The following is a 23,512-nucleotide window of genomic DNA, read 5'->3' as shown; positions in this document are numbered from 1 at the left end:
TTCTTCTTCTTTTTCTTCTTCTTCTTCTTTTTCTTCTTCTTCTTCTTCTTCTTCTTCTTCTTCTTCTTCTTCTTCTCATTGTTGTTGTCTTTAACCAGCAGTCATAGTTGGCTGCCAGATCTTGAAACGTGCATTTGTGTACCAGAAACTTGAAAGCACTGAAGCAAAGTCTCAGGTTAGGTAATATGGCCAAATAAGGAATGAACAAGTTTCCTCTTTTTCTTTTTTTTTAATTTGATTGTTTCAAGTTTGCTGAGCTGACTAGACCAGTTTCTGTAAGTTAGCAGTAGCTGTTAAAATAAACACAATATTCCCGAACAGACTTTCCTTTTGTGGCACCGCTCCTGTGTTGGAGCAGGGCCATTCAGAACACTATGTACATGTATTTTTTTCCTAATATGTCTTTATTTAAATGCACTACACACTATTATTCTCCAGACAAAAGAGGAAATAGTAAAAAATAGGGGGAATGGAATGTGCATAATGACAAAGATTTGATGAATCAACATCCTTCCTCCCTACTATACTATATGTGCCCTCTTTGCTACTTGAGAGAAACTAACAATTTGATTTATGTTTTTTGCCACTGACTAATCTCTCTCTCTCTCTCTCTCTCTCTCTCCATCTTCTGTAAACACACACACACACACACACACACATATATATGTATGTATGCATGTATGTATGTGTGTGTGTATATATATCAATCAGGGTTTCCGCTAGGATTTTTTTTTGCCGGTCCGGTGCGAGAATTTATTTTACCGGACAAATTTGAAACTTACTGGTTATGCTTCAATAACAGTTTATGTTACAAACGCAAATATAATGTACACTATAATGACAACGACCTCAAATCAGTCTGGTTATTCAATGAACAGTAACAACTGAGCAAAACCTCAACATTACCTGCTAAAATGAAACATCTATAACCTCTAACATCTGTAGAATGTTGAAAAAAAAGGCTAGGGGCTACAAATGTATGAAATGTAGCCTATAGACTACCGGGTAACATTTTATTTTCTCCTCTTTTTCATTGCAGAAAAGTCTTCTGCTGCTGACTTGAAATCAAATGTGTCCAATGTACATACATACATACAATACACACACACACACACACACATATATAGAGATATATACAGATACATAGAGATATAGAAATAGAATTATAGATAGATAGATAGATAGAATGAGAGAGAGGGAGGGAGAGAGAGAGAGAGAGAGAGAGATAGATAAGAACTTCTGACTCAGTTTCACCCATTAAACTTATATGGTTTCACACTGTCGTCAGGGTTCTTAGAATCAGAAAGTCAATAAAGTGTGACTTCCATGCAAAATTCACACACACACACACATACACACGAATACACATACATGGGTCAGAAGTTCATATACAGCAGTGAGTGTGTGTGTGTCTGTGTACGTGTGTGTGTGTGTGTGTGTGTGTGTGTATGTGCGTGCAGGGGTGTGGAGTGTGTGTGTGTGTGTGTGTGTGTAAGAGAAACAGTAGGGGCTGCAGTCTCCAGAGTGATGGATACCTATAAAAAGAGCTCAGTTCCGGGAGGCTGTCGCATCACTGACGGGAACCTCCTCTCAGACAGGAAGCGCTAGAACGTACATGAGGAAGCGGGGGTTCCCACACCGAGCGACCACAAATGCTGACCGACTGCAACCGCAGACGCGTTCAGGGAGTGAAGGTCACTCTCTGTAGGGAGGCCACAGAGACTGTTGTGGCTATTGGTCAAAACTGCCCCACATGCTGAGCTACTGACAAGTTCTCAGTCCTAAATTTTCATTATGGTTCCCATGCTAAGATCTATATACACCATATCAGGAGTATTTAATATATAATTATATACTGCTGTGTATATATAATTACACTACGTGCAATTCTTTATTTTCTGATTTTGTGTGTGTGTGTGTGTGTGTATGTTTACACTAACCATTATAAATGAATTATTTTGGACTGTGTAAAAACTGTCATATGCTCTCTTATTTCTCTCTCTCACACACATAGTTTTGCTGGATTTGAAATGTTGGGATAGAGGGAAGAGGTTTTGGATCTGTGTTTGCAGATGACTGTGCCTCGGAACAACCTGCTTATTTATTAGTTTGAGAGATGACTGCCGCACCATCGCACATTACTGGACACATATCAACCTGACAGAACTGAGAGGGTGTCAGGCTGGTGGTGTGGTGCAGGACCCAGGTGCAGAGACACAATGATGAAGGTGACAAAACAGAGGACTTTACTTAAAATGAAGATCAAAATATAAGTACAAACTGGAACAAAACCAATATGATTGGATAAAATTAACAAGGGGGGAACGAGGTCAATAATGAGACAAACAGGAACAGGTGAGGGGCGGAGACAGACACAGAACAGGCGCACAAAGACATGTTCAACTAAAAGTCAAAAATGGAGGTGCAGGCTGTGACAGAGGGTCTTTACAATAAACCCCCTTGTCTACTTTTCCAGTGTCTGAGTCATCCCTGTAATGCATGGTCCCTCACAGGGCATGATTTAAATATTCAGATAGGAAGGAAAATATATGTGTTCATCTCTTCTCCTGTTTGTCATATTCAAGTTACTTTATATGTAAACCACTACTTTCCTAGGGCTCAGACTGTAACAGTCAGCCTACTGCAGTGTTCATGACATGGTCAAGGAAAACAACAATCAACATACTTTATGCAGTCAAAACCATATAAAATTGTAATTTATAATTCCTGGCACTGTATTTGATAAGACAGGGTATTTGTTTGGAGGAGTGTAATCGTTTTCACATTCATGGTCGGAGCTCTTGGAACGATAAACTATAGATTAACAGACTATACACTATAGACTGACAGACTGAAAAATGTTTGAGGCCAGTACTCCAAATAAAAATGAAGATCATGGGAAAGCTCAGGCTACATTTAGGCATTTTAAAGAGACATGCAGTGCAACTAAACACATGAAATTTGTATTGTAGGTGTCATTGTCTTGTTGGGGTATGTTGTGTGGGGGTATGTCATATCCTCAAATGGAACAACACATCAGGACATTTGACAACTTTTTGTCAAGGAAGAAAGCATATGACTCATAAGTACATGACTCACAAATCCATTGTACTGATCTGAATCCATTTAACTCCTTTGAAGAGTGAAGAGGACAGAGAGAGAGAGAGAGAGAGAGAAAAAAAAAGAAAAACAGGATAAACTAAAAATAAGTTATTATTCCTACATTGTTTTTTTTTTTTCCATGAAAACAGCACACATTCAATGTGCATTCATCTGAGGGCCACTGACAGTTCAGTCTCCCTCCTGGCAATAAAACAAATAAATAAATACATTTAGAAAATGAAAAAATAAACAACAAACAAACTATATCTAAATACCTCAGATATGTATCTGCTGTCCTTTTTTTTTGGCTGGAGTTCAGTTTGTGTGTTCAGTTTGTTCAGTTTGTTATTTGATGACAGCCATATCTAAGGACTTTTGTGACAAGAACAGGGCTCAAAATTCTTGAACAAAGAAGCACTTACAAGTCAGTCTGTTTTTCTTTGTCTCTCTCTCACTCTCTCTTTCTCTTTTTTTAATCTGTGTAATCAAACAAAGGGAAGCATGTAACCGTCTATAGGTACTGGCTTTTTAAATGAGACGAGCCTAACGTTTTTCACGCACCGTGTTCGTCACTCTTTGACTGTCTCTTTCAAAGACAATTCACAACATTTGTGTTTCAGTTATGTGTATTTGCTGTGGAAGTTTTGCGTATTTGTGTCGGAAGCTTCAAAATCTGAAGGTCTAACAACTTTTTCATGTTCAAGAGTGCCCAGTAAGAAAAAAAATACCAAGAAAATACCAGACTTCACTTTGGAAACTTGAGGAATTATGAAATTGCCCCCTGTCACCCTAGACAATATTCTCGACTCTGCCCTGTCATTTCACCCTTGACTCAAAAAGGCTGCTAAATCGAATTAAAAACAACAACAACAACAACAACAACAACTTCTCATTTCTGTAATGTTATGAGACTTACACCATCACTCCTCAGCTGAATCCTCATACAAAACCACATCTAAACTGCACCAAAGACATTCTGTTTGCATTACCAGGTTCTTCTGTTACTCTCTACTATTTGTAACTTCTACTTTTTCACCACTGGGCTTACTCTTAGGCTATGCTTGTTTAGTGTCTCGGTTCCAGTAGGGTCCTCCAGCACTCTGCATTCTTGATCAAACTGATTAAAATCTGATCCAAATTTGGATTAGTAACTTGTTTGAGGAATGATATGGTTTTGGTACTGGGCCAGAGCGAAAGGGTGCAGTAAAATAAATCCCCAGGACTGGAACGTGTTTTAGCAGGTCACGTTACAAGTCACAGGCCGAGACCTGGATTACTGCGGTATACTGAGAACAAAACATTTATTTATTTTGGGTACCTCACTACAGTTTTGATATACTGAGAAGTGATGTTTGCTTACAAGAATGGAGTTTCTACAATGGAAACAGAGTGTCAGATATGCTTTGTGCAGTCAGGGGAGAAACTCCAGTCAAGAGAGCATAGGGGTTTTTTTTTTTTTTTACTCATGCTCCTCTATGTATTTAAGTCAGGTTGTAAACAAAGCAAAGTATCTTCACAATCCAGTGCTTCTCCTATGCTTTTTGACAGAACTTCTGCATTGTTTTACAAACCACACTGTCTTTATCACACTCTCTGTTTCAGTGTGGGCCAAAAACACATAGCTGAGCATTTCCTCTTGTATTTACGCCATGACTGTGCCACGGACGTCATTCTTTGTGACACTTCCAAGATTTTTCACGATCGGTCCACTTTCATTATAGTGTCGTTCTCACGACTTACGTGCTTTGCCGTATAATTACCTGGATTGTTATGTTGCATTCCAATGATTTTGTTTTAGTTTAAAATGTTGGGTTGGAACCATCACATGAACTTCACAGTCTTCCCTTTCACAGCTAATCATTTGAACTCGACAATGATTAGCTTTCCTCACCAGCGTCCATAAACGTATTAAACTAAACGGCGGAGAGGCCATGTTAAGAAACTGAAGAGCAGATGTTGGCTATGAATGTGAGCCTTCATTAGCATCTGTCGCAAAACCATAAAATGACTTACATAGATATTCTTTCATTTTAAATTCAGTAAAAATATGGTGGACATAGTGAATATTATTTATGGAGTTTTAAATCTTTCTCGGTAACATATGCTATGGTACAAGTACATGAATCCGACTAATGTCCGGAGTTTCGCAAAAGTTAACTGAGTGTCTTTTTTTCTTGTTTGTTTCTGCCATGCAAATACCTACGTGAGAAGATGCCGCTTTTCCCCCAAAATAAAAAAAGGGTTGAAACTAACATGAACACAAAGCTCCTCTAACATTAAGTAAGCATAATTTACATACAGCGGTTAAGGCAAATGATTTGCTGCATTCGTAGCGTGAAAGAAGTTCACTGTGTGTTGGGGTGCACATATACAGATATCGGACTGCATGTGTTTATAGTGTGATACGAGGGATAAAGAACCATTCATTGATATCTGGACACTGAACACCTTTACTGTTTGGTTAACTGACATTTGACTAGATAAACCGTATTTGTATAATGGCATTTGCGGTACTTTGCAGTTTCATAGCTAGGCTTTCAATACGATACTCATAAAGTGCAAAACTATTGAACCGACAGCACTGGTCTGGGCTATGGCCAAATGTATACATAATACAAACCCACATACACAGGCAGATGATCAAAATATTTTTGAAAGTGATCAACTGCACGGGATGTATGCTTTAACACGGGTTACTCGGGGGATTATTATGAATAAAATACCTACAGGAACAGGGGGAATTTGTAGACGACTGCATCAGTTCTTGTGACTTTTTTCTTTGTGTCACTGAACTCCAAGGGACTCGTATCAGGAGAGAGAGAGAGAGCGAGAGAGACTGTTTGTGCGTGTGTGCGTGTATACACAAGACGGGGAGAGAGAAAGAGACAGATAGCGAGATATTTGGCATTAGTCTGTCTCTGCATCCGTGCGAGTAGGGAGGTTAGGGAGAACCCCTCAACACCCACACACACGCACAAACATGCAGGCACACACACACACACTCACACACAAGCGTCGCAGATCGCAAACAGCTGATGAAACGACACATGAGCTGATCCATGAGTTCACACATCAGTAAACACATTTGTTTTTCCTATGTATGTCACACACTGAAAAAAACTCCAGAAAATTGATGACGATGGAAAATTTGTCCAAAATATTTTGTTTTGTTTTTTTCTGAAAAAAAAAAGAGTCTAATGAAAATGGCATGAGAATAAAGCATGATGACATCGATTTTTAAACGTAGAGCGAGACAGAGAGATAAAAGAGGGGCACGATCTTGGGAAAAGCAGAAGTTGATGTCAGTTTTCATATTGAAAAAAACTCTCTCTCTCTCTCTCTCTCTCTCTCTCTCTTTTTCACCCCCTTTCTCTCTTGGGTAAAATTCATTTCTGTAAAAATAACCACCGAAATACTTGGGGGGATCTTCTTTTCATTTTTACACAAAATTGGTCAAGCCCCAGTGACAAATTATTTAAAAACAAACACACGCACACGCACACACACACACACACGCACGCACAAACAAGGTTAATCTTACATAAGTCACATACATCTGTCATCAGGTGATTTTTGTTGTTGTTTTTGAAGACGGAAGAAATTACAAATATTTTAAGTGTTTGTGTTGGCAGATAGTTATCATGTGGTGTCAAATTGACATTCACTATGCACAAGAACTCAGTATATGAGTTCTTGTGCATATTTCTGAAAGGCTCTCGCAAAAGTTCACTGAAATGAATGAAAAGGGTACTTTAAAACAAGTTGCTACATAACTCAGTATATGTATAGTGCAGAAATACCATTGCCAAATGCAGATTTACAGGCTACAACGCAAATTGTATGCCAATTTTGATGGGCAAAGTTGGGAATGGGCATAAACTAAAGTAACTGAAGTATCTAATGACACAACAGAGGATGGGTATATTGCATTCTGCACCTACAAGCTGAATTAAAGAGGAAGATTTTTAACACTATGCAACTGAAGGTGTTACTCACACAGATAATATGGTTGAAACTACAGGTGCTGTGTATTACAGATTATATAATACTTTTGGCAAATTGCTGTTTCACGTGACAGACATTAACTTGTTAAGGCAAACAGCCTCTGTGTAATAGATGTGGACTTGTCTTTTTCTGTTTTGCTTAACCAGACCAACATCAGGGTTAGATAAAAACCCTGATGACAATTTAGTGTTTGCCTTTCACATGTAACAATTAACATCTCAAATTACAACAGTCTCCAACAAATGATGCGACACAGGAAATCCCTATAGTTTTAACTTTATTTCAAAATCCAATGAATTTTCAACACATTTACATAATTGTTTTGAAAACAGAAAGTAAAAAAAGCCCAAACACCAGTACTTGTCTATGAGACATACTCCACACGTTCAGAAGTACCTTTATCATTAAGAGACTGGCTATAGTTACAATATAAAATATACATACAACAAATACACCATCATCGCATAAAAAGGTTCGATCTTATCGTTTTTTTAATCAGCAACAAATCTTATTTACTTGATAATCCACTAAAAAAAAGTCCCTGTCCAACATGCAAAGAAAGGCCCTACAATACTCCAAACCCGCATAGGAAGATACGCTCCACCTCCTTTGAAGTCATGCGGATATGAAATCCGGCTCCGTGGAAGCAAGGATGGAGTGAAAGAGTAGGAAAAAAAAGTATCATTAAATATACTTAGGACTTGAAAAGACCGTATCTGATTAACACGCCAACACAAAGTTGTTATTCTTATTATTTTCTTGTCCTCTCTGTCCAGGTTCTTCAAGGAAATAGACTTTGAAGGAACAAACCAAAGCCAAAAACAACAACAACAACAATAATAATAATAATAATAATAAAAAAAGGCAATACAAATCAAATGCAAATCAAATCAGAATATCACATTAATTCCCCACACATTTGTCAAACGAGCAGTTTCACCACACCCTAGGTTAACATTTAGAGTAACTTATGTTTACAGCAACCATTACAAAACGTTCAAAAAAAGAACACCAGAGCTCACTGCATGAACTCTCCAAAGACGTTCTAAGAGTTACAGTAGAATATAAAGCACGCGAATTCCTCGTTAAGGCGCCAACACCATTTTCTCCGTAACATCTTCTCCAGCCTTAATTACCCACAACGCAGTTATTCAGTCACTCTTGCTGGTGACCTCTTTTACTTTTGTCACATGGACCTCAGTTGACGTTACACGCCTATCTAAAGATAAGCTCTATTTATCTGCAGTGCCTCTTTGGAAAAACGGCAAAAACAGCTTGAACACATCCGTCCTTTGTATTACCAATAAGGAACGTTTTCCTTTGAAGTGTGACATAACAGTGTGCTTTCTCTCTCTTCCCTTTTGCCTTCTACTACACAGTAGCGAACAATGGTAACTTGTTTCATGGAAACAACTGACATCTGCCTCATAGTGGCAAATGGATATTTACACAAACCGGACTGCCTAACTGACAGTGTTTCTGACAAGAGCTACAGGACCAGGGAACGCTAGACCGCGTAAACCCGAACGTGAGCCCCACGACCCTTCAGGATCCGACGCACCTACGGAACAACAGAACACGGAGAGAAATTTTCTGTTAGAACTGAACAAGAAATACTGGAAACCACTCCCAAAAATATGTGTCGCAATGTATATATGTGAACGTGTATGTGTATGTGTGTGTGTGTGTGTGTGTGTGTGTGTGTGTGTGTGTGTGTAAGGGTATCGGGACCTGCTGTCTAATATTACCTGGTCTCCCACTGGTCCCTCAGGCACTAGTTGGGCAGGCTGCTCATTCTCAAGGTTTTTGGAGCTGGGGTCAGCTCCACGCCTCATCAGCAGCTTCACGGCGTCCACCTGGGCCATTCGACCCTGCAGGGCGCTGGCCACGTGGAGAGCCGTGTTCCCGTTATACGCCTGTAACACGCAAGGCAGAGAGGGCAGACAGTTACAGCCTGTGGAGTACAGCTTACACCTTTTCAGCGCAGGTAGAATAGCTCTCGGACAATGGTGTTGGTGGCTCTGGTTTTATGTGATCGTAAGACTCGAGTCTTCTCACTAACACACTAGAGTGTTGATCAGTTTGTGCTCGTAAAACGGGACTGCCACTGACTTTCTCTTTTCTGTTATCTGTTATCATAGAAGAGGCTGATTTATTAAATCCCCAGGATTTTATCCTGCGAGTCTTAATCTGGCCTTAATTTATTTTTGTCAACACCAAAGGCTCACCTTGACATTGATCACGGAGAGAGAGTTCGGCTGGTCGAGGAAAAGACGCAGAAGCTCAACGTTAGCTTCCTCAGCGGCCATGTGCAGCGCCGTGCGCCCACTTTTACGATCCTGAGGCGAAAGACGAAGAGACAGAATTGTTGAGTTGCTCTTTTCTTGAAATAACGTGAAAAGATTATTCATTTTTTCTGGTGAGTCATTACTGTGGCTGAGGGCAACGTCATCACCTTTGCCCCGTATGAGGCACCAATCACCAGGAGGGTGCTGATACAATCTCCCAGCAGCTTCCTCCTCTGTACCAGAGCCACCATCTGAGGGGAGCGGGGTTCGCCCACACGACTCAGCTCCTGGACCACAGCGTTGTGGGACAAGACAGCCACGTGTAGCGCCGTCAAACCTGAAGTGGGGGGGAACGAGGGTGATTAATAACAGAGTCTAAAAAAAAACTCTTACCTCCCGGTCCTTTTGCTTTTTTGTCTCTCGCTTCTTTGAAAGTCTGGATAGGTGAAAGTGATTAGGGCTCTCGCTAAAAGACTTTTCCCAACCTGAGTTTTGTTATTTCGATGAGTAATATGTGGAAAAATTTCTACACTTAGCCATCTACGAATGTGTCATACGCCAACTGAAACGCTGCTCATCGATTAATGACGACGAAGCTTGAATTCAACGAAAGTGCTTTTTGTTTCCCTTTGAAGAAAGAAAGAGAGAGAGAGAGAGAGAGAGAGAGACCGCTACTCACCCTCGTAATTGATTGCCTCCACATTGACATGTCCCCCGTCGCACTGTATGTATTTCTGGATGGCCTAAACAGACAAATGGTGTGGTTCTTTAAACGTTATACAAGTCACACACAAACTACTTCTACAAAGTAAAAAAAAAAAAAAAAAAAAGAAAGAAAAAAAAAGAGCATTTGGTGACTGTTAGGATGTCTGCGAGGGACAAAATACATGTGAAAGAGAAGGGAACATTGAGAGTGGCACAATGACGCAATGCTGCTGCGCTCTGTAAATTTCCCGTAATTTTCCACATACTGATCCAGTCCCAAATTAAAATGGTTTTGACACTCAGGGCATAGTTAACCGTTGGACACAGAATAAATAATGGAGTTAATTATTGAAAAGCTTGCGTGCAGAGTTCTGAAAACAGTTAAGGGTTGACATATTGCCAGCGTGCTTATCTCAAAGGGGACGTGTGTTATAAAACCAGTTGTGCTGGAGAAAGGGGATTTTGGTTTGTGCTGTTTTCAGGAAATGGAGCACTCACGGGGAGCCAGGTCTGTTATGAGGAAGTGATTTTTGGGATGTACAAAAGTAAGTCAAGCAAAACACTGACTTACACACAAAAGAAGAGAAATATGACAACGTGATATTTGAGATAGAGAAGGAGAGGTTTGGTGATAAAAATAAACATAATGGACATGAGCATAACAAGAGATCATAAATAAATAAAACAGTGTGCGTATGTGAGAGAGAGAGAGAGAGAGAGAGAGAGAGAGAGAGAGAGAGAGAGAAACAGACATAGAAAACCAGTAAAGATACTGAAACATGAAACCTTACAAGAGGACACAGAGAATGAAAGGGCTGATGAAAGAACATGGAGAGACTCATGGGTCATTGTACATTAGAGGAGAGCACAGACATAGAAGACAATCAGATGATATGATAGAAGATTTAACAATATATGAAAATTTTACACTGTACTATAAACACTATTTACCATTTTTGTTTAAGTTCAACAAAATTCTTTTATTTTTATTCTTTCAGCTATGTCTCTTTACTATCATATTCTCTGATTTCCCTTCAGTCAGACTCAAGACCTCGGTCATGTTTGAATGTTAATGACAGAACCACTTTTTGCAAATACTTTTTATTTTGGTTGTTTGTTTCATAATTACCACGTACTCGATATGGTATGAATAACCCCAGAAAATTCATTACTTCCTCTTGGTTGCTGTGCTATTGTGATGTGTAGGGTTTCCATTTTAATTGTGAAAATGTTGGATAAATGGGTTCTATGTTGTGTACTGATGCAGTCAACCACTAAAGTTTATGACAGGGCCTCTATTTGCCATAGCAGTAGTCAGCACTGAATAAATATTTGTTTGACTGAAATTCAATATTTATGTTTGTTAAGAAGTAACTTCTATTGTTGACAGAAAACAGACCATGCTGAAATCATTTAAACAAATAAACAGATTATGATTTCATTTCAAAAGAATAGTACGCGTGATTCAAGAAAAACAGACATGCAGGACTTTGCACTGAAATCTTTGGGTAAAAGGTTCACCTTTGTAAATGGACAACTACATTCAACCAGGAAGTTTATTAAACGTGTATTTAGTTGTTTCTCACTGGTGACTATGGAAACACACGCTTTCAAATTTGATTTTAAACACAAACGTATATATGTGTCCACTGTCACAGACACACGCACAAATACATGAAAATATGTGTGTGTGTGTGTGTGTGTGTGTGTGGAGACACATACATAAGTGGGATATATGCTTATGTTCTAAAATATTCAGAACACAGCATTATCATGTCATTATTACTGTTGTTTCTATTTGTGAATATTTTAGATTTGACGACGTACCTCTCAACCCGCGATTCATTTCAAACATTTACGTGTATTTCTCGAGAACAGAATTTGGATGGAATAAAGGCACAGATGTGATATATACACTGCAAACTCTCACTCGAAAAAAAAAAAAAAAAATCTGACATTTCAACACTGTGACATGATTTATCCACACACTCATTAATTCTATATCCCACATTGACATGATATTACCAATTGGGACTTAAAATGGTAAGAGGGCAAGTGGGAAACTGACCTGTAGTGTAAGGCTGTGACCTTTCTCAGCGCAGACGTGCAGTGGGGTGCGGCCCCAACAGTCGGCCGTGTTCACCTGGGCCCCCAGCGACAGCAGGTCTTGCGCAATCAGGTGCTGGTTGGCAGCCACACTTACTTGGAATGCGCTCTGGGCGGAAAGGCAAAAAATACGTTTGTTCAGTTCATGCTCCTCACGCCCTTGCATATTACATTGTGCCTCTACTTGTTTTTACTTGCTACCACAGGTACGGAGGATGTGGTAAAGCGTGTGTGTGTGTGTGTGTGTGTGTGTTTGATGTTTGAGGTCAATAAACTAGAGACAACAGATAGAGTTATTTTGGTTCCAAGAGCCAATGTGTAACCTCCTTAAATCCTTTTGTATAATTCTCTGGTTTCCCCTGGCTTTGTTGAGAAACTGTACTCCTTTGTTCAATGACATTCCTTAAGATCGTTTGGCACAGGTAATCATTTGTTACTGAGCAATGTACACACAAAAATATAACAAAACTGTGATTAATATCTGATAAAAATCTCCTCCTTTGATTACTCCGTCTTTGCTCTAAGCTGTTGTGTTGATAGGTTCTTCAGTGATTTATGGATCTGCCCTCACCTGGTGATTATGCTCTTTGATGTCCAGCATGTTCACTTCAGCCATTTTCTTAGCCAGCACATAAGCCAGGGCCCTTCGTCCCTGCGCCACGGCTATGTGCAAATACCTGGCAAACACAGTCACATGGTCACTTAGAGAGGTTAATAGACCCATTATTTAGATAGCACTCCAATCCCACGTGTACTAACCACTGTTTCCAGGAACTTATTCAGTTCACTTTATCTTAATCTACATCGTGTTTAGATAGTAAAAAGGCATGAGTGGCAAGCTCAAACACACTGAATATCTCTCTATCTATGAGGATCCTACCCCCCCCCCTCCTCCTCCTCCTCCATCCCTCTTGGCTTCTTTATTGGGTGATATTAGTTACTGAAGTTACCTCTGTCCTTCTCTGTGTTAAACATACACTGTGCTATCCTGCAAAGTGCCATTACACTAAAGCTAGAAACCACCCCATACTCACGTGTCACCGTCGGCATCCCGTGAAGTGAGCTCCACCTGGGTCAGTCCAGCCAGTTTCTCCTCCTCTTGCTGAATTTGCCATTGGAAGAAAGAAACTGGTAGAGATGGTGTGTTGGTGGACAAAGAGACTGGCTGAGAGGTCATGCTCTGTAAGGGGGCTTCGTAAGGGCGCTCCACGGTTTGGAGCAGCGGGCAGTTTGTTTGGAAGGGACTGGGAGCTGCTTTGGCACACAGTGACAGCAGGTCTTGTTCTGGTGGTGGGGTGCAGATCTCAAAGCTGCTGCCGCGCACTGTCACAGACTCGATGGACAGAGACCCGGTGGCATTCTCCACTGTGTTGGGCATGATGCTGTTAGTGTAGATGTCTCGGTCTAGCGGGAGACTGGTGTCCTGTGTGTACTGAGACTAGAAAAGAAAATATACCGTGCGTTTCAATGGCTGTGCTCAATATTACTCAGTATTCTTCTCGTTTGAATATGGAACACGTGTTATGGCTAGGCTGCAGAACATCATGAAGAGACATAAGTGTTCGGTAAAGAAGTGGAGATAACTACCAGAACATTGTTGTGTGCGGCTGCTGGTGGTTTTTTATGAAAACAGTGGGGCATATGGACAGCAGTGCGCTTTGTCGCTTGTAGGATTGAAGTCAAGGCTAAAAAAATAAAATAAAATAAAATTTTATTAATATTCTGAAAAATAACTCTGAAGAGAATAAATAAAACTACTATCATTTTTTTGTATTTAAATACAGCTGAATGTAATGCAAAGGCTGAGGAAATATTGATGCTGTGTTACCTGGACATTCATTTTCCACTGGCTGCTTCTGTACCTGAAAAGAGGCAAAAATACAACTCGCATTAAACAAAATAGTAGAAATTTATTGTACAAGCTCTTATCCCACATCTGCCTTAATTTTGAGGTAGGACCCTATGGCTCAAAATATATTTATAATTCTACAAGACAAGCATGAATATGATCCAAAGCTTAGATATTTAAAGCGCAGTTCATCAATGGGGACAGAAGAGTTGTTTGTAGCAGAATATCAGGGTTTAATTGAAGACACTTCCACAATTCTATTTATAGACAAACTAATTTGTTTTACTAGATGTGTAACGGTCTGTAATACGCATGCTGGGTTTTTGTATAGGTTACCTGACTTTCTTTTCCGAGTCGTTTCATCATTATCAGCTCCTTTACCGTGTTCTTCACGCGCACACCTTGGTACCTGCTCGACGACCGAGGGCTACCCACTGAGGCCTCGGAGACTGTTCGGAGAAATAAATAAATCTAAGCACATCTTGAAAAATTCTAATAATCAATAGGCATAACAATAAAGTATTATAAATAAATAAATAATTCAGTTATATTTGTCGTGACTGCGTCTTTAATTTCCATTAATATTCCTAAAATTCTTCCTTTTAATTTACTATTTTGAATTACTTTTGAATTACTTTAGTTCAAAGATCTGGCTTACATTACCGGTTTATGTTCACTACAGCGTGTTGCACTAAATTTAACAATTTAGCGAAGGAGGTCATTCGTATAAATGCCGAAACACCAGAGTCCTACCGTTAAAACCGGCAAGTTGACTGCCAGAATGTGGTGGGCTACCGGCATTGCTCCAGCTATTGTCTGAGTCGGAATTCGACGACCAGGGAGACTGATAACCGGCGGAAATAATGTGTTCGCTCGGCGGAGAGGGGCACCCATAGAAGGACATGAGATGCACTGGACTCGTCATAACATCAGCGTCCACTTCCATAAAATCCGCATAGCCATCGGGAGCTCTGTCAATCACCATCGTGTCCGTTTTGCTTGTGGCTACTCTGTACCGAAATGAAGAGAAGTGCTAAATACGAGTTTCGTTATGACGTGACGCAAGACAAACAAATGCACTCCCGACGTCCTGCCCCAGGGTTTATAGGCTACTGACGTCCGTGAACGCCTCGGAATTTCACACCAATGGCTGAAGAAAACAGGATGATTATCATCGATAATTGGACAGTTTTCACAAGGGTGTTTCGGTTACATTTCAGGAAATGATAGGGGTGCGACAAAGTGCAACAAAGACAAGTCCAGTGACAACTTCAATAAAGATTTTTCCAAGGTCTCGATTTATGGATTCATTATAATATCTCCTCAGAGACTAAATCGCTTTCACAATCGAATGTACCCGATTTAGACTACGATGCGGCTTAAACAGGGAAAAAACATTTAGACTTTCAAAGTAACACTTAGACTGACCAAATATGACCGTGAGTACGTTTAATGATCTCTTACTCTTAATTACCGCCACCCGCCCCAGCTATTAAAATGAATTACCTGGATACATGTTTCATTTCAGCATCCCGTCATGAACAAAACCAAAGAAAACAGAACAATCCTATAAACAACAAATTGCTCAAGTCCTGATAGGGTATCAATATCTAAAGAACAACGACACGAAGAGCTCGGTGACCAAGCATCAGAGCAGGATCCGAAAATGTAAGTTCTAGCGGACTGTACAATATTTTAGGCTGTTTAGGAGTTCTGGAATTTTTCTCGGGGATTTTCCAAGACTGCAAGAAAGGAAGGAGAGCTTGATGTCATATCTATATCCTAGATTTATGTAATAGAAAAGTCACTCTGGAATCGACAGATTAGGCACGTTACATCCTCTCAACATAAATAGGCTACCGACAGACTAAAATTCTCTTCAGTGATCATTTGAAATATTCATATTATTACAATATGCTTGTAATAAGTTATAGTACTGTAAAAAGATTGCTTTTAGAATCACATCGCATGTGTAGCCCTGTTCACGTCCCACGGTATTCAGATTTCTATCGCCATCCAGTGTTTCTTATGTGTCGCGCACTGTTCTGGAGTGACGTAGCCTGCATATGCCAGTCAATGAGACACGGATCCTAGAGGCAAAGTGAGCGTTAAGAACATGGCTTGAGGTAAATACCACACTGTAATGTCTAATGGCTGGAGTAGCTTGTGAGTTAAGCAGCAGGCTTGCAACTCGTTTATTTGCTGAGATAAATCAACATTTTTTATTATTTTCAAAAAGATGCAATCATGAAACGAAAAAAAAACCGATAAAAAGTACAAACAATAAATAAATAAAACAAATATTCATATATGACACACAGCACTTGGTTCATACAACACAGGGCTTATTATACAAACTCAAATATTAACAAAGAAGGCATTTATAATATGGTTCGGTAAGTTTAAACAGTCCACCAAACTGCTGAAGAATACCCAAGTTACATTCCTACACCCTCCTCTTGCAGACTTGGAGGTTGCATAAGACATTGATCTAAATGTGAGATTGTTTGCAAGTAAATGTACTCTGTGAGTGCTTTGCGTTGTGGGGGTGTTACCTCAGCACATGTAAAAGTAAGAAACCTGTCTGCAGAGTGTCTGTGTTTCACATTCTTGATATGTGTGATAAGGGTTCACAGACACGTGTATGGGAGAAAGACACATCTGTAGTCTCCAGAAGGGATTTCAAAGCGCGTGTCTATGACGGTTCATTGTATTTTTCATCTGAACATTTTAAAAAATCAAGTTCAGTTGAAACATAAATCCCATCAAGTCACATTTTTTTTAGTGCATCACATTGTGTACAAGAAATCTCTTGTAATACTGTTCATTCAGCGGGTCCTAAAAGGAAAATTCTGTTGACTAGAACAACTAACAGTAAAAACCTACAGGAAGAACTGACCAGAATATCTTTTCAACATGCTCCACACTAACCTTCTACCATGAAGACAGAGGATTATGGATCCTTTCTTTGTTAACCAGTCACAGAGAAAAGGCAAAGCCCTCAGTGCTTTCAAAAAGATATTTATATCGTATTTGTCAACCAGCCAATGATAAAAGTACACAACCAAGAGAGTCTATGGAGTTAGCAAACTTTAAACTTTACTCTCCAGAAGGGGGCACTGTTTCCCAGCTTCCTCCATCTTCTCTACAACAACAGAGGAAGAATCTGAGTTTTTGAGCGGCGACAACGAGGGTGGCCGCAGTTTTGCTCCTGTTCTATCCCCAGCCCCTTCTTCCTCATCTTCCTCCTCCTCGTCCTGTCGCTGTACAGAGGACAAATACTGCTCCAGCAGGCTGGCATCTTGGCTGTCGCCTGCTGCACCCGGCGACAGGACCGTCATCCCTAGCGACCGCACTGTTTCGGGCGATCCGGCTGTGGCTGTGCTACTCAGGCTGTCCTCCTGCAACCCCTGTCTCTCTCCAGGAGAATGGAAGCCAGACTCAGGCAGGGAGAGCTCACTGCGTATCGGGGGTATGGTGTCCTCAGTGGCAGACACAGGTGCAGCAGGGAAGGAGGCACCTACAGTGGAGTTGGGCACAGGGGACAAAGAACTCAGCTGGTCCTTAACTGTGCCCTGCCACTCCACCATGGCCTGGAACTGTGGAAAGAAAAAAAGGGTGGGATGGGGGGATAGAGACGGAGAAAGAGAAAGCATGAAAAAGAAATGTGAAACACTGATGTGTCATCACCATTCCAGGCAAACAGCTTTGCGTTATGGCCGCAGTGGAAACTTAGCTATATCCATACGTACCGTTACCGGAATGGTAATTTTCCAGTTCCGCAGCACTGTTTGCACTGAATGGTCTAAATATACAAGTGATGGTGGGTTTACCACATTTGCAAGGAAATGCTTTACTGGTGCTTGTGTGGGTAGAGTAATCATTTTATACTCTAGAGGAGTTGTCAGCTGCTGTTGAAAACCCCTCACTTTAAAGGTAATGGAAGATTCCCTGACCTGTTTCCAAAGGAACTTGACGGCTTCCTCCTGCACCAGTCTTTGTAGCCTATCCTCCTCTTGTTGTTTACGCACCCTATACACAAACACACATGCACAAGGTTACAATAAGGTCACAGACAATATTTTTCACCTTAAATTTTAAACGGCCTCTTTATTATTTTTTTTTTTATGCCTTCCCAGTCCTGATGTGAGCAACCGTAAACAGGAGCAATTTATCTCCTCTGCTGAAGTCCGTCATAACGCGAGCATACCGTTTTTTTTTCTTTTTTTTACCTGTCAAGCTCTGCAGTCAGGAAAACGATGTGTTCCTGCATCCTGCGCAGGCGGATCTCAGAGCGCACCTCCTTGGCCTGGGGGTGATGGTGCCGCGTCCAGTGACCCCGCCACCATGCCTGGATCCTCACCGCTGCCTCGTGGGGTCGGCATTGTGCCACCCTCTGTTCCCCTCTCACCTCGCTCTCCACCTCCGAAATGCCTTGTCCGCTCCTCGACGCGAGATGTGTATCTAGTGGCAGATTTTGGTCTGCATTGATCTTGGAAAGCTTGCTTCCATCTGTCTGGGCGCGTTTGTCCCCATTCTGGATTGAAGTGTTCTCATTTATTCCATTCAGCTGAGAAGACTCTACAATGACCGGGGATTGACCAGGGGGAGGGCAAATGAGAGTGTGCGATGCTGCGTCTCTTCCGGGCGCTGTTTGGGGTCGGGAACGGGCGGGTCCCTCGGGGGCCAACGAATCAGGCTCATCCACGTCCTCCTCTTCACTGTCAGAACATGAAGGAGATTGGACATCAGAGCTCACGGGCAAAAAAGCTGATTCGGAAGACAGAAGGCTGCCGTGGAGCTTCTCCTCGTCCGTTTGCACATCTTCCAAGATCAGCGGCTCCTCTCTAGAGAGGGGAGCGTGCAGGGCAGGGACAGAGCCCAAGGAGGAGCCTAGCCAGGAATTCACCTGGAGAACTGGCTCTGGACCTAAGGGAATTACCAGTTGGATGATTAAGGAACAGATGAGCATGAAAGAAAGAGAACTTAAGAATCATCAGAACTATAAATAACCAAGCGTATGGAGACGCAACTGAAAAAGACTGAATCAAGTCTTTAACAAATGTAAGATGGTTGTGTCAGACAGTGATTCCCTGGTTTAACTTATTCAGACTTTTAAGACTCGAGCAACAGAGGCTCCAAGTTCAATGCAACAAAGTTACATAAGAGACTGGAACTGGAGTGGAGGGAACTCAGACCTGTCTGTGGGCTGAGGTTAGAAGGCTCAGGTTGTGTGACTCCATTTCTGGGTGAATTGTGCCAGTTCTGCTCCACATCCAGCTGAGTGGGACGAGATGGGCTCAGAGAGCTTCTGTGGCTTGTTTGGAGAAGTTGTCTCTGGTGCTGCCTGCCAACCCACAACATGGAGAAGGTTCACAGGAGAAAAATCTTACAAGTGTTTTGCTAACTGTGATCACAAGAAGTACTGCACTAAAAGCTAGCATGTGGTTAACGACGAAACCTTGAGTATTACTGGTAGCATGTCTGAATGGTTGAGACATGTTTCATTTTAACAAGTTATGAAATGAAAAGTTCCATCTCCTTGATAAATCAGCAGTACCTCTGTTTGCTGAGAATCCTCTCAAGCTTAGCATCCTCAGCAGACTGCAGAGCAGATGTAGCGGTCAGAGGGCACACAGTAGCAAGGTACTGGACCAACTGCACATGTTGGCCTGGACGATATGTGCGACCTTTGCCTTGGCTGTAAAGCCACTCTGCTTTCAATCTAGACAAACAAAAAGGCAATAAAACATACATAGAGTTAGCATGAGCAAAGGTACCCACAGATTGCGGACATTTTGTCTTCCTGGAAGGGTATAAACACATTCTAGCTTGTAGCTGTCAGCATTCTTGCCCGATTAGTTCCAGCATATCAAAGCTTATACTGCAGCATGTGCCTCTCAATCATGTTATTGTTGCATAGTTGTGTGCCATTACTCTACAGAACACATAACCTGTCTTGCGATACTTCTTCCTTTTAACGAGACAATTCTGATAACAGAGTGACCCGGGGAAGGCTTAAACCACAGACTTACTTGGAGAAGTGTAAGAATTCACACTATTCACAGTTTGGTTTGTACCTAAATTGTTTGGGTCAGGGGTAAGTTTGTATCACTGTTTGGCTTGAAAAGGAACTGAACCAACTCAGACGTGAAGATTTTCTCTCTGTCTCACTGAAACATGTACATTTATCACAAGGAAATTAAATATAACATGAAAAGCGTGAAAGCTCTTAAAAGATGAGAATCAAAGAAAACTATTCTTTGGTACCTCCTATTTTGAGGTTCTTCTTTTAGAAAAATGAGTCTAACAAAACCAAATCTGAGTAACATTTATTTTAAGGCTCTCTGTTATGTCAAAGAGTGGAAGAAATATAAACATTAGAATCTTCTAAGGTTCTTCATCAAGAAAATGACTGTAAACACATGACAACCGCAAAATGACAACCAGACGCTCTGACCTTCTTAAGATCAATGCACGGGCTCTTCAGTATAAGAATAACAAGCTACTACTTCAAGAAACCTAAAGATTAGATCTGCTCCTTTATGGTGATTCATATACTGCAATATAACTTATATTGCTCATGGTCTGAGTAATGACACTGTGTGTTTTGTTGCTATTTCAAATGGTTACTCAGTCAATGTTGTCATTAAAGCTGTTATTGCCTGTTCAGTTAATGATGACATGCACTGCATGCTAAGCACGGAGCATATCATTTCTCGCTATGAAAAATGAAAAGAAAAAGAAAAAAAAGTGCGCTGGCTTCAAATTATTTTTATTCTTAATGATACAAAAAAACACAAACAGTGTGGAATGCTCTATGATAAGAATATATATATATTCGCTTTGATTTGGGATCAAGTTCTTAAAAACAAAATAAAACAAAACAAGAGCTGGGGTGAGAAAAATAATCCACAGTTCACTACACACGTACCATGAAATGAACCGAAGTCTTAAGAACTATGGTACAAAACTGTCACACTCCTATATATTTGTAATAGTCTAGCATGTTCCACACAACATACAGCAGTCAGTGAAGCAGGTCTAACCACGCTGTACTCACCCCTCTTTCTGTGACACCACGTATCCATCGAGCACCTTCAGGTTCAGACACCAGCTGACTACATATGGACGGTAATCACACCCAGGCAGGGAGGGTGTCGCCATGACACAAGGGTTATTCATAATGGACAACTGCTCAAGGTCATGGAGAGGCGCAAGGTAGGACACCTGAGGAAGACAGAGAGAAACACCAAAGAGACATTCACCAAACATAAAGTCATATCTAGTGACACAAATACACGGTAAAATAGACTTTGAAAAACAATGAAGGCTGTTGACTTTGTGAATACCTCATTGAGATCCCTGATCTCGTTTTCCGCAAGAGAAAGGACAGTGAGGTTTGGTGGGAGGTGTGCGGGGACGGTACGCAGGGTTGTGATGATGTTGCCATGGAGAAGGAGTGTCTGTGAATCACAGAGCATCACGAATGAATATCAACAGCTTTCTGTCATGTAGATCATGTGATTAGAAAAGAGTCTAAAACATACTGATAACATGATAACTTTGAAATGTTGCTGTCTTGAGTGAAATCACAAAGGGAAACCAGAGAACATGCTATTACACTGCTGCATGCGAAGCAAAATTAAATCAGTCAAAACCCAGAACCTTTGAACTGACTTGTTTTTGTATATTTATATTATAAATATTCAAATACCTTTAAAGTAGAGAGTTTTGTGAGATCACCCATGTGAGAAATATTGTTGTCAGATAGGTCCAAATGTTGGAGGGCTATACAGCTGTTCAGCTGGTCAATGACCTGGTGGGACACAGAGTCACATAATGAGAGAGAATGCACTATCAGTAACTACCACTAGCCATTAACAAAGAGGCATTGATGCTCAGTTAAGAAGCACAATGGGTCACACCACACCTTATCTAGTCTTCAAGCGACCCGAAAAAGCCATAATTCCAACGTGCGGCAAAACCAACCTTCAAAAATCTAAACAATTTTGCCTATGTTTTTGACTTATGTGTCAGATGTGTATTAAATCACAACAGATATCACATACAGACATAACAAATAGGACTACAAGCAATGATGTTCAATGTTTGGCAGGCTATATACAGGCACTAGGCAGATATATGTTAAGAGAAGTAGAAGTAATCAGACCTTTATGTTATTGCCAGCTAGGTTCAGCCATTCAAGATGTGTCAGCTCCTTAAGTCCCTCAATGTAGCCAATGCTATTGTTAGGGAGGTTCAAAACCTTCAGGTTTGTGAGCCTGGACACGCCCATCATGCGTACAAGTCGGTTACAGGCAACGGACAACTTTTGAGAAGAGGAAAAGTAGAAAAAATACTGAGTAAACATGTCACAAGGATAACGGGTAGTATTCATGCTCCTAACAAGGACAGCTGAAAGAAGTCACTATACCACTATAAATTATCCAAGGATTTTGCCCTGTGTAACAGTGTAACAGATGCTTTCCCTATAGGGTCTAATTAAGGCTGTACAACAGTTTCTGCAGTTTCAGCGTTCAGTTGTCACTGTTCCCTGACAACTTAGCAAACTTAATATAGGCACGATACCTGCTGAAGTGCTGCATTTTTCTCGAGATGTTCAAGTTTAATGATGTGGTTCTGGTCGAGGATGAGAGTGTGAGTGTCGGCGGCGCACGAGAAATTTGCATCCAGTTTATGAAGACCCCGATTCGACAGATCAACCACCGGACCTTTGCAATAATAATAATATCAATAATAATGATAAAAATAATATCTCAGTGTGCAAATAAACAAAAATAATACAAGACTACAGTTTAATGGATCAGTTGGATATCAAGATCGCATTTAGCGCAGAGACATTAGGAATTTCCGACACTCAGAAGAGTTTAAGGATTAAATTGAAATACAGCTGCCCATCGTCGCCATTCAAAATGCAATTACTTAAAGAAAAGTTCGCAATAAGGTGGAAGAAGAAGCTTAACTAAGGTGTAGAGTGAAGCTAGCTGTGTAGATCTATATTACGACAACCGGCTTTGTCATTTAAATCAACTTTTAAAAACAAAGTAATCTCAAGATTTGTATATCCTTGCAGTGTAAGCAGAGTAATTCGAGGGTAAAGCTGTTTGTGCTATTACAGATGTGAGAGGAAAAACTGGCTTGCTGGTAATGTTGACGTTTGTTCTGTTATCACGTTAGCTATAGCTAACGTTGATTAAAAGCAGTTCCTTCTGTTTTTGATGAGAGATCCAAACTGTACAATTCCACGTCTTGAAAACAATGTCCACGTTCTAGAGCACACACAAATAAACGGACTGCACGAAATAAATTGACTTACCATCATAACTTGACATCTGCATAGTGGAATCAGGTTTGATACCTTTTTCTGTCGCCGCCATACTTCCCGCTTGTGTCACCGCCAGGCAACCGATCTTTTAATTGATTGGCTGAATTA

General features: G+C 40.7%; 2 protein-coding genes across 2 annotated transcripts; both read right to left on the bottom strand.

Moving 5' to 3' along the window:
* Nucleotides 1-7,976: 7,976 nt before the first annotated feature.
* On the bottom strand, nucleotides 7,977-15,103 carry nfkbiz (nuclear factor of kappa light polypeptide gene enhancer in B-cells inhibitor, zeta). The gene is made up of 12 exons (XM_030780018.1): nucleotides 14,809-15,103; nucleotides 14,392-14,504; nucleotides 14,035-14,068; nucleotides 13,794-13,891; nucleotides 13,241-13,644; nucleotides 12,778-12,883; nucleotides 12,169-12,315; nucleotides 10,075-10,138; nucleotides 9,563-9,732; nucleotides 9,336-9,446; nucleotides 8,856-9,023; nucleotides 7,977-8,668 (listed from the first exon to the last, which is right to left on the bottom strand). Exons 1-12 carry the CDS (start codon nucleotides 15,038-15,040, stop codon nucleotides 8,615-8,617), a joined length of 1,701 nt encoding a protein of 566 aa, XP_030635878.1. The 5' UTR covers nucleotides 15,041-15,103; the 3' UTR covers nucleotides 7,977-8,614.
* A 2,044-nt stretch (nucleotides 15,104-17,147) lies between these two features.
* cep97 (centrosomal protein 97) lies at nucleotides 17,148-23,456 on the bottom strand. The gene is made up of 12 exons (XM_030778979.1): nucleotides 23,396-23,456; nucleotides 22,648-22,790; nucleotides 22,229-22,387; nucleotides 21,773-21,874; nucleotides 21,408-21,521; nucleotides 21,119-21,285; nucleotides 19,616-19,780; nucleotides 19,254-19,402; nucleotides 18,647-18,984; nucleotides 18,288-18,592; nucleotides 18,012-18,087; nucleotides 17,148-17,654 (listed from the first exon to the last, which is right to left on the bottom strand). The coding sequence occupies exons 1-12, from the start codon at nucleotides 23,454-23,456 to the stop codon at nucleotides 17,148-17,150; spliced, it is 2,286 nt and encodes a 761-aa protein (XP_030634839.1).
* Nucleotides 23,457-23,512: the final 56 nt, after the last annotated feature.

The sequence above is a fragment of the Chanos chanos genome, chromosome 7 (genome assembly GCF_902362185.1).
Source record: "Chanos chanos chromosome 7, fChaCha1.1, whole genome shotgun sequence".
NCBI lineage: Eukaryota > Metazoa > Chordata > Actinopteri > Gonorynchiformes > Chanidae > Chanos > Chanos chanos.
The sequence above is the reverse complement of the archived record's forward strand: the minus strand, read 5'-3'. Positions and strand labels throughout refer to the sequence as shown.

Coding starts and splice junctions, on each gene's coding strand:
- nfkbiz (XM_030780018.1), bottom strand. CDS start 15,040: ATGGTGATTGACAGAGCTCCCGATGGCTATGCGGATTTTATGGAAGTG. Junction 14,069..14,391: donor GACTCGGAAAAGAAAGTCAG/GTAACCTATACA, acceptor GCCTCTTTTCAG/GTACAGAAGCAGCCAGTGGA. Junction 13,892..14,034: donor AGTGGAAAATGAATGTCCAG/GTAACACAGCAT, acceptor TTATTTTTTTAG/CCTTGACTTCAATCCTACAA.
- cep97 (XM_030778979.1), bottom strand. CDS start 23,456: ATGGCGGCGACAGAAAAAGGTATCAAACCTGATTCCACTATGCAGATG. Junction 22,791..23,395: donor GCAGATGTCAAGTTATGATG/GTAAGTCAATTT, acceptor ATTATTGCAAAG/GTCCGGTGGTTGATCTGTCG. Junction 21,286..21,407: donor AGATCAGGGATCTCAATGAG/GTATTCACAAAG, acceptor TGTCTTCCTCAG/GTGTCCTACCTTGCGCCTCT.